Source organism: Palaemon carinicauda, chromosome 11 (assembly GCF_036898095.1).
Source record: "Palaemon carinicauda isolate YSFRI2023 chromosome 11, ASM3689809v2, whole genome shotgun sequence".
NCBI lineage: Eukaryota > Metazoa > Arthropoda > Malacostraca > Decapoda > Palaemonidae > Palaemon > Palaemon carinicauda.
This window is the reverse complement of record NC_090735.1, coordinates 136972173-136984213: the sequence shown is the minus strand read 5'-3', so window position 1 is coordinate 136984213 and position 12041 is coordinate 136972173. Positions and strand designations below refer to the sequence as shown.

The 12041-nt window shown below is 36.1% G+C and overlaps 1 protein-coding gene across 3 annotated transcripts in view; it reads right to left on the bottom strand.

The window, feature by feature from the left end:
- The window catches only part of Pgant2 (polypeptide N-acetylgalactosaminyltransferase 2), a 415237-nt gene extending 403196 nt beyond the window's left edge, over positions 1-12041 (bottom strand). For all 3 annotated transcript variants that reach the window (XM_068383494.1, XM_068383491.1, XM_068383492.1), the window contains exon 1: positions 11866-12041. In XM_068383494.1, the coding sequence (XP_068239595.1) occupies positions 11866-11955 (90 nt within the window). In that variant the 5' untranslated portion in view covers positions 11956-12041. The remainder of the gene's footprint in view (positions 1-11865) is intronic.

Sequence of the window (12041 nt, the reverse complement as noted above, 5' to 3'; positions counted from 1 at the left end):
CTAAGCTACAACCCTAGTTGGAAAAGCAGTATGCTATAAGCCCAGGGGCTCCAACAGGGAAAATAGCTCAGTGCGGAAAGGAAAAAAGGAAAATAAAATATTCTAAGAAGAGTAACAACAATAAATATCTCCTATATAAACTATAAAAACTTTAACAAAACAAGAGGAAGAGAAATAAGATAGGAGAGTGTGCTCGAGTGTACCCTCAAGCAAGAGAACTCTAACCCAAGACAGTGAAAGGCCATGGTACAGAGGCTATGGCACTACCCAAGACTAGAGAACAGTGGTTTGATTTTGGAGTGTCCTTCTCCTAGAAGAGCTGCTTACCATAGCTAAAGAGTCTATAGTAGAGTATATAGTAGACTGATCTAGACATAAGCTTCCTGTACAAATATTCTACCGGTTAAAATTCTACCAGATAATTCTGTAATTTCTTTGGCATATAGGGCTATGCCTGGTTTTGCAAACGATAAAAGTAATTTCTTTGACATATAGGCCTATGCCTGGTTTTGCAAACGATAATAGTAATTTCTTTGGCATATAGGCCTATGTCTGGTTTTGCAAACGATAAAAGTAATTTCTTTGACATATAGGCCTATGTCTGGTTTTGCAAACAATAAAAGTAATTTCTTTGACATATAGGCCTATGCCTGGTTTTGCAAACGATAAAAGTAATTTCTTTGGCATATAGGCCTATGCCTGGTTTTGCAAACGATAAAGGTAATTTTTTTGACAATAGGCCTATGCCTGGTTTTGCAAACGATAAAAGTAATTTCTTTGGCATATAGGCCTATGCCTTGTTTTACAAACGGTAAACGTAATATATTTACGGCGAATTTGTAGATTATAAAATCAATATTGTTAAGAGAATTGGACCTGCAATAATTATTTTTCATATAAATATATCTTTATGTAATAAAAGAAAATGCCTTATGCATAATGTTCATCACGTAAAGTTTCAATTACATGGCTTGATTAGCTTAACAAAGTATAAAAGAAGGCAAGAAAGCCCAAACCATTATCTAATGATATAAATCACATACGTAGCATTTGACGAGCAGACAAAGAACGTATCATGCTCCCATGTGACTGTAGCGTGATGCGAGCAAATTCGTCTGCTCTTGTTTATACTCTCTAATGGATAAACAATACGGGAGATATACTGCTTGCATGCGCTCCGTTACGTGAGCGTGCTGGAACCCCACATAGCCAGTTGCAGGGATCTTTCCCAAAGCGAACACGATTACTCTGACACGATCTACTGTATACCTCATATTGACTTCTGAGGAGAGAAATCCATGGTGTTGCAACGAGAAGAAGCGTCTGTAAACATTAGGATCAAGAGGAAACGGCGAAATCAGAAGATATGTATTATCGTAAATAAAAGCATAACGCATCATGCATTAATACACATCGTGGAAGAATAACTTACACAGGGAAATGAGTATGACTGCTATCTTTACAACAAAGGCATTTTCCAGATACAAAATAAGAGTGGATGGACAAGCTTATGAAGCCGAGGCCCGAGGGTAAAGGATTATTTGAGATAGAGGAAATTCTGGGAAGGATGTTGTGGTGGCCTATTGTAAACGTCACGGCCTGGCGATCGCCGGACTGGCGGTTCGAGTCCCGCTCAAGCTCCATAGTTTGTTTTGGTGTTTGAAACCTCACCATCCTTGTGAGCTAAGAATGGGGAGTTTGGGGGAGCCTAAATCTACCTGCTGAATCATCATAGCCACTACCTGCCCCTACCTGACCCTAACTTGGGTGGAGTGGGGACTTGGGCGCTGATCATATGAGTATATGGTCAGTCTCTAGGGCATTACAGCTAGCAAGAGCATCTGACCCTTGCTTTTGCCATTCATGAGCGGCCTTTAAACCTTTAAAGTAGGGGAAATAGGATGAACCTATTAATCTGGAACTTATACAAACTAAAGAAACACTAAAATAAAAATTTTAAAAAAGGCGAGAGATGCTGATAGGGCAGAAGGATTGGCTATTAAAATGTGCTACTGTTTAATGATAATAGCAGTAATTTAAATACGTTATATGAATTTGGGAGAGTACAGCATTGTGCCATACAACAGAGTAGGTCTTCCTTTCTCGCACAGGAAGTCATTCCTCAACTCATAGGTTGAATGTGGTAAATATGTATACATATCATATATATACATACACATACACACACGCACACACATATACATATACATATATATATATATATATATATATATATATATATATATATATATATATGTACATACACACACAATTATATATATATATAGAGAGAGAGAGAGAGAGAGAGAGAGAGAGAGAGAGAGAGAGAGAGAGAGAGAGAGAGAGAGTAACGTAAACGAATCCGCGTAATACTTTTCAATAATGCAAAGGGGAACAATCCCTCCCATTCAGGGGAACAAAGACAGAGATACGCGAGTAGGGGAAACGCCCTTTTTTTACAACTACTCCTACGAAAGATAAGGGCCCATGATAAAGTCGATTTAAGGCAATAACCAGCTTTCTTTCGTGATAACAAAGACGAAGGGAAGCCTTTATGATAAACATAAGGAAATCATTCATCCGCTTTCTCTTTTTTTTCAGAGCACACTTGAAAAAAAAAAAAAAAAAACTAATTTTAATCGGATATTCTTCGTAAAAATTTACTCCTCTCAGCCGTATTTCAGTAAAATACAGGTGACCATAATTTTACCCTACATTGTTATTATCTTTTTTGGGTTGGTGATCGTAATATCACTTGTTTACGTCATTACATCTGTTTTTTAAAACGGTAAATGTCTGGCAACATTTATTCCAGGATTTTTACCGTTTTTTTATTGCAAATTTTGAACAGTGCAGTGAATGAATTGAAGGAAAAGCGCTATAACGCCGAGGATACCATTTTGTACCCAGATAAAGTAGAAAGCTAAAAGGTGGGGGGTAGCTAAGGGATGAGAACCTTTTATTAATGCCTACAGGGCACCGCTTATAGTGCTTCTAAGAACGATGGTTAGAATACGTAAGGAGAATCTGGTTATCTATTAACAAAACTTGTGAAATAAAAGACAATGCTCAAGAATTTCATCATTTTAGAAAAAATAAAACTACACAAATTACAGCTGATTTAAAGTATTTGTAGACGTATTTCGTAGAATTACTAAATGAATTAATTAAAGGAGACAATTTAAACTGATTTTAATCATCTGTGAACTGATTATATATATATATATATATATATATATATATATATATATATATATATATATATATATATATATGAAACCCTCACCGATTTCAGTTATCATTAGACTGACTTCAATAAATTATATTCTGACTTGAAAATAATATGGTTACAGATCTGAAGTTGAGTCAAAATTATCTGATAATATTAAAATTTTATTTAGAAAAGAATACAGTTAGATTTATACCAACTACTGGCAGTTGAAAGTTGTTTAAATTAACTGAAAAAAAAAAACAGCCGATACTTGCGCAAAATATTAACAACTAACCAAAAGTCAATGAAATGAATGACAGCTAAAAATATTACAAACTTTTAACTTGTAAAACTAGTTCATCTTGAACTAGCAAGTAGGTTAGCAAGTAATAATAATATTAATAATAATAATAATAATAATAATAATAATAATAATAATAATAATAATAATAAAAGAGAAACTACCCGAAAAACACCGATCACAGGCGGTACTGGAGAGTATTTTAATATGTTCAACATGGTAAACCTCAACCATTATACAAATAAAAAAAATGTACTTATGGGAAATGTAAATTAGGAGAATTTACCTTGTAAATATAATAAAAATAATAAATATAAAACTCAATACTAAGCAAATGTACCTTTACATAAATAAAATTGCGGTTAAACCACACTTTACATAGCACTTACTAATACTTAACTCTGACCTTTTCCCTAACATGGTTAGCTAGCTAACTTGTCATCACTCTTTTTTCACCCATTTTTCCTTTCAGTTAAAAAAAAAATACATTGCGGAATGGCTTACAAACCTGACCAAATAAACGTAAAAAATCTAGCAAGCCTCTTATCTTTAATCTAAGATATTTTATTGCTAATTCTTCTCATATCGTTTATTTATTTCCTTTCCTCGCTGGGCTGTTTTTCCTTGTTGGAGCCCTTGGGATTATAGCATCTTGCTTTTCCACCTAGGGTTGTAGCTTGGCTAGTAAAACTAATAATAATAATAATAATAATAATAATAATAATGCCTAGTTTCAAGGAAAATTCACCAATTGAAAGGCTGAATTAACTAACCGTGAATATTCCGTAACCGAGATTTTTAAACTACATTCGTCAACAGAGTAAAAGAAATAATCAAACAGGAATCTGGTTTCTCATTTCAAGGACACTCCAAAATCAAAGCATTGTTCTCTAGTCTTGGGTAGGGCCATAGCCTCTGTACCCTGGTCTTCCACTGTCTTGGGGTTGAGATCTCTTGCTTATTGGGTACACTCGGGCACACTATTCTATCTCGTTTCTAATCCTTTTGTTATTTTAGAGTTTACATCCTCTAGTTAGTTTGAAGTTTTTATAGCATATATATGGATGATTTATTTTAAAGTTATTATTGTTCTTAAACTTCTCTTGTAGTTTATTTCCTTATTTCCTTTCCTCACCGGGCTATTTCTCCCTGTTGGAGCCCTTAGGGTTGTAGAATCCTGCTTTTCTAACCAGGGTTGTCGCTTGGCAAGTAATAATAATAATAATAATAATAATAATAATAATAATGACTGCCACTGAAGCACTTTTCATTAAGAGAATCACTCCATTGGGGTCGTCGTCCTTATTCTTCTTTAGAATGGAAGGGTCGGAACACAGACACCAAAGTGTGCAGTATTGCTCTTCATTCATGCGACATCAATGACGTCAACATGCAATGACTATCGAACATCAAGCATTCCCATTGAACGCATCCATTTAATCATATGCAACGTTGTCACTGAAAACAATTTAACGATTATTCGCGAGTTTTATATCAAATTATCAATCTCAATGGTGACCTCAATAAAGTGCGCGATGTGAATATGAAGTTTATTGCATTCGCAGTAAATGAAGTCGAATTGACTGGGTGTATTCGTCGGCATATTGCAACATTCATCGTCGACAAAGAGTATATTACGACCGACTAAAACTGCGTTTATAGAATAATTTCCGTTGGGAAATATATTCATTTAGTAGGGGATGCTAATATTTATCCCCCCTCCATTTTCTAAGGATGTGATCAAGTAAAGAATGAGAGATGGATATCACAGTACAAGAATTTTCATGTTGAGAAGTCGACACTGTTACAGAGGAGAAAAGCAGACATGATTTTTCAGGTTCTTTTTAGTGCGAGGGGAGAGCGAAGATACAAGCACAAAATGAACTATGTACGATCGTGTGACACACGGTTGGTACAAAGGTAACACATATAACCGCAAAATCTTACTTGACTGCAGTCCAGGTATCATAAATCCAGCGGTTTACGAAATGCAGAACTGTCACGACATATTATTATCATAATTGTTAGTTTTATCACTCACACAAATGTAAAAAGTGCAACCCTTCTGATTTGAAGGTAACATTTTATAATGTGGTTGCAGAGGAACTTTTGAGATATTCCATAGAATATCATAGGGGAGCGAACCATGTTTCTCTAACCTGACATAGATTATCATCATTAGTGTGTATTAAAGATTATCTATCAAGTATTCGACCCAAATTGTATATTTACTAGTTTGGAAATCTGTATTTCTGAACTGGAACATGGTCACTAAAACAAAATAACTCTCTCTCTCTCTCTCTCTCTCCTCTCTCTCTCTCTCTCTCTCTCTCTCTCTCTCTCTCTCTCTCTCTCTCTCTCTCTCTCTTGCAGGAACGCAATTTCTTTGTGAATATCAACGTTGCAAAAGGAACTCGGTGCGTATGGACTTCCTGTAGGGGGATATACGGTGAAGGGGACTTTAATTCACTTTTTCATGCGAATAAACGGAAGGATGTCATAGTGCAGTTAACTCTTGAGGAGGAAAAGCCTGTTAGATCAACCCCTTCTCTCTCTCTCTCTCTCTCTCTCTCTCTCTCTCTCTCTCTCTCTCTCTGAAACGAAAATATGGACAAACGTACATATATATATATATATATATATATATATATATATATATATATAGATATACATATATATAGATATACATATATATATATATATATGTATAGATATATATATACATATATATATGTATAGATATATATATACATATACATATATATATATATATATATATACTCAGAGAGAGAGAGAGAGAGAGAGAGAGAGAGAGAGAGAGAGAGATAACAAAATGGGGCCCTAGAGATTGCAAAAGAAGCAGGGAAAGGGAGAGAAGACGATGGATTGGCGAGCTAAGAAAATTTGCTAGTGTAGCCTACTGGCATAGAAAGGCCATAAAGAGACGGGAGTGGAAGGACATATCTAAGGCCTTTGTCCTGCAGTTGACTAGTTACGACAGATGATTACACACACACACACACACACACACACACACATATATATATATATATATATATATATATATATATATATATATATATATATATATATATATATATATATATATATATATATTAAAAAATTATACATTCTGGCATTGATTCTATATTCCAATAGATTTCCAGAAACATTACGATACAGTATTAAGACAATTTTGTTAGGACTCAAACCCCTTCAAAAAAAAAAAAATGTACAGCTTAAACATGACGATACCAGAAAGTTCTAAAATAACAAGATCTCATCTAGTATATTGGCTGACATTTCACTTGGCTGTCTAAATATATCTAGCTCTTTTTTATGGTTATAATAAGTCTTGTATATTATGTCACATGAAAATCTACCGTATCTCTAAACTTTAAATCGTAATCAAATAACTCTCTCGTTAAATCATAATAATTTTCATCCTAATCACTACTATTAAAAAAATTCTTTACACCAAAGTATTAGTTAAAAACAAACTGGGTTTAAGGTCATATCACTGACATTTCAAATCTGCCTGATCTTTTCCCTAACGATAGAAAACCACAGCAAATTACTCTAGATGCAGCTGAAAACGCCATGAAAATTATAATTCATTTCAACCTTCCCTTGAAATTATAGTCTTATGATTATATGAATCATTCGAAACCCGTATTTAAAATTGTAGCAAATTCTGTATCCGATCAATAACACACTTCCAAAACAACCTGACCATTTTCCTAGTTTAAAGACTACTCATGAATGGCAGAGGCAAGGGACAGCAACATTGCCCTAGCAAGTAGAACAATACTCTACAGACTGATCATATATATACATATGATCAGCGCCCATGCCCACTCTCCACCCAAGCTAGGACCAGGGAGGGACAGGCAATGGCTACAGATGATTCTGCAGATAGACCTATAGGCTCCCTGAAACCCACCATCCTTAGCTCACATGGATGGTGAGGTTGCAGCGACCAGTCTGGCGTTCACCAGTCAGGGACGTTACCACATCGGCCACCAAAGCCCTAGCTAAATATTGTAGCACAGCATTAAGAGATCCAAAACCTATCTAACTATTCTATGGGCATGAAAGTTCACTTTACTCCGTCTCTTGCGTTCATAGGCCTAACAGGCTTTCTGAAACTTTTCAAAATACTTTATCTTTTACTATAGACTATATCCCTACGGAACTTCTGAATAAGGACATAATTTATCTGAAGTGGTTATTTTTGGGGGGCTTTAGTTGATTCTAATGTTACATTGTTTAGTGGTTGATTATTGTATTGAATTTGGGTTAGTCTATGAGATTGCACATATATCTACTGCATTTCCTTCATTCAAATCTGATTGTATCTTAATCTGACAATTACAAAACAAGCACTTGGCCTATATTAAACTCTCTCTCTCTCTCTCTCTCTCTCTCTCTCTCTCTCTCTCTCTCTCTCTCTCTCTCTCCCAAAGCAAAGGAACCCTTCATTCTCCTTCAAACGGAAACTGCACTGGTCGACATTCCGCTCAGCCATGAGATCGCATCTTCCCTCCTCCCAGAAGACCAATTGAACTCTCTCTCTCTCTCTCTCTCTCTCTCTCTCTCTCTCTCTCTCTCTCTCTCTCCCAAAGCAAAGGAACCCTTCATTCTCCTTCAAACGGAAACTGCACTGGTCGACATTCCGCTCAGCCATGAGATCGCATCTTCCCTCCTCCCAGAAGACCAATTGAACTCTCTCTCTCTCTCTCTCTCTCTCTCTCTCTCTCTCTCTCTCTCTCTCTCTCTCTCTCTCTCTCTCTCGCAATTCCCCACCTAGAAAGCAAGTTTTTCCTATAACTGAAAAATATAAGCAACGCAAGACCTTTATTTGAATACTTGATACAAAGATACGCAGAAACCCCTACCGTGACACCTGTCAAGTGACCTTATCCCACATGGACTCTGCCAAGGTCAGCAGTCCCTAAACTGCTAAGTCCTATTCTGTGACTGCGCATGCTTCCCTTCATCCTTATCCCATTGTCCGCAAATTCGCTAAAAGCAACCTTTTAGAGATAAACAGTAGGCCTAATATTTTCACCTTCCATTATGTCAGACATATTGGATTGAAAATTTGATCAGCTATCTTAATATAAATTCAAAAGACACATACTGTATCCGCAATTTCATAGGATAATAATATTATTTTTTTTTCTTTTTTACAATTAAAGTCGTTTCTCCCATTAAGAGGCATTTCAAAACAGGAACCACCACCATTAAGTTCAACCGTTCAGCAGTATCAGCCTTTATATATATATATATATATATATATATATATATATATATATATATATATATATATATATATATATACTATAGGTAGTAGGTTGGCCAGGGCACCAGCCACCCGTTGAGATACTACCGCTAGAGAGTTATGGGGTCTTTTGACTGGCCAGACAGTACTACATTGGATCCTCCTCTCTGGTTACGGTTCATTTTCCCTTTGCCTACATACACACTGAATAGTCTGGCATATTCTTTACATATTCTCCTCTATCCTCATACACCTGACAACACAGATTACCAAACAATTCTTCATCACCCAAGGGGTTACTGCACTGTAATTGTTCAGTGCCACTTTCCTCTTGGTAAGGGTAGAAGAGACTCTTTAGCTATGGTAAGCAGCTCTTCTAGGAGAAGGACACTCCAAAATCAAACCACTGTTCTCTAGTCTTGGGTAGTGCCATAGCCTCTGTACCATGGCCTTTCACTGTCTTGGGTTAGAGTTCTCTTGCTTGAGGGTACACTCGAGCACGCTCTCCTATCTTATTTCTCTTCCTCTTGTTTTGTTAAAGTTTTTATAGTTTATATAGGAGATATTTATTGTTGTTACTCTTCTTAGAATATTTTATTTTCCTTTTTTCCTTTCCGCACTGAGCTATTTTCCCTGTTGGAGCCCCTGGGCTTATAGCATACTGCTTTTCCAACTAGGGTTGTAGCTTAGTAAGTAATAATAATAATAATAATAATATAGGGTCAACAGCATCCCGTCGACTCCAGTCACAAACTCTCCCACTTACAGAATATTGGGGACATTCTAATATACCACATATCGTAGTTTACCTTCTGCTTTCTGTCAACCCTTCCAATCTATTCACATACATGATGTTCTCCATTCTCTCCACGCAACCTAACCATCCATACACATTTGCGCTATCATCTGATATCAACATTTCATAGCAGGTTACAAAACTTAATGAAATACCGAAATTAAAAAAAATCAAATAAGTCAGTCATGTTGATAATTCTGATAAGTGAACGCTAAAGAATATCTACTTTTGCTCCTATATTGTACATATAGCCTATAGGATATTCCAGTTTTCTCTGTTCTCTTTCGGCCTTATGAAAGGCTCATGGACATTTAATAAATCATTAATCACAGACATGTTACCAAATCATAAAGCTTATATAATTCTAAATATAACTGCAAAATATTAGAAATGTTAAATTAGTTATCTTTTGCCGTTTACTTGTCAAAATTACTTTGGTAACTTATTGATCTTTCATAGAATACTCTTCGCAGTTAAAATACCAACATTGTAGTTATAAATACATTACGATATTAGCGACATCAAAGTATAAGTAAATATAAAATAAATAATCACAGAGTAATGTCTGATATAGCCTATGGCCTTAGTTACATGAAATCATTCAATTTTGAAGTCATTTCCGTACGCCATTTAAACCTTTCGCACCCTTGCTACTTGGGAGAGGGTCTGGTCTGTAAACCTTGAACTCTCTCAGTTAAGCTCACTCCCAGTCGACATCGACACTTCCCTACCATGCAGGAGAGTTAGTTCAATAATCCCTTAAGATAATCGAGATTAACAGTTATACTAGTTTTCACGGATCAATTTCCATACATATATGATTAATGAAACTCCAAAATCATAAATATGCTGACACACATACATACATACACACACACACATATATATATATATATATATATATATATATATATATATATATATATATATATATATATATATATATATATATATATATATATATATATATAATTTAGAGAGAGAGAGAGAGAGAGAGAGAGAGAGAGAGAGAGAGAGAGAGAGAGAGATTTAGTAGTTTTGAGAACAAAGCCCTCAGAAGGCTATTTAGAGTTAAATGGCAGGACAGGATTAGAAATGAAACTATGAGAGATTACTCGAGTGCCATATGTGGATGAGATCATGATGAGGGGTAGATGGAGATGGTTTGGGCATGCTCTTCGCACTTCCCAAGAGAGAATGGTTCGCCAAACGTTTAGCTGGGCTCCACAAGGCCCTAAAAGAGTTGGAAGACCAAGCCCTACATGGGTGAGGAGTATGAAGCGTGAAGTAGATGATGAATGGAGATGTATTGAATTAAAAACTAAAGATAAGGACGATTGACGAAATCTAACTGAGGCACTTTGCGTCAATAGGCCTAGGGGGAGGTGATGTATGTATATATATATATATATATATATATATATATATATATATATATATATATATATATATATATATATATATATATATATATATATATATATATACCTCAAGCACATTACAATAATTCGCAAAAAAACTAATTTGAATATAAATACGTCTCCCAACCCCGAATGAATAGCACATCAGAATTTTCATTGAAAACTAATGAATACATGCTCTTCACGCCAACTACCCAGATGTTATTAATCTCAGCTACCAAAATTCCAGCTGATAATCACGAGATGAAAGCGCTTGTCCCAGCCTTCACTGTCCTAACTGTTGATCCTAGTACTATGGTCTTCGTCTTACGAAAGCAAATAACATCAACCTTTGCTCACGTATCAGTAACAAGGCTGCATACATAATTGAATACTGCAGGCCATTAAAAAATAAGGGGAAAAAATACAGGCACTACATCCCACCCACCTCCCACTGCCATCACTTCAAAGTGCGCAAAATCAATACACCACGCCTGCAAACTGCCCTTTTTTTCTGAAGCAGCAGTCGTGTTATTCTAAACAATCTAGGCGATCTGTTCGTACAAGAGCAAGCACACAAAAACGACGAGCTATGAGGAGGAAGTTTTACATTCGTGTTTCAAAACTGGGTCTTTAAAGAGAAGGGTTGTGTTTGGTTTCCCGGTTTACAAGTCATCCAGGCATCATCACATCTCTCCCTCTCTGGCACACACGCTCTCACTCACTCACTCTCCCTCTCTCTCTCTCTCTCTCTCTATCTGCCTCGCGAGTTCTCATCACCGTCTCGAAGAAAATTACGTTTCCCCTCACTTCATGTTTTAAGCCCCTCTAAGGTACCACTTGCCGTACCCAGAAACAAGCACTGGCTCTCACCTTGACATCCTTGCTGGTGTTGAGATACACAACAACGCCAAAGGTCCACACGAAAGAGAGGAATATGAATACTTTGCAGTTCCTTCGCATCGTACAGCGAGGAGCAGCGAATGTACTTTCACTACAACGCTACGATTAACACTGCCAGTTCTGCCAGCCTGCTAGATACTCATACT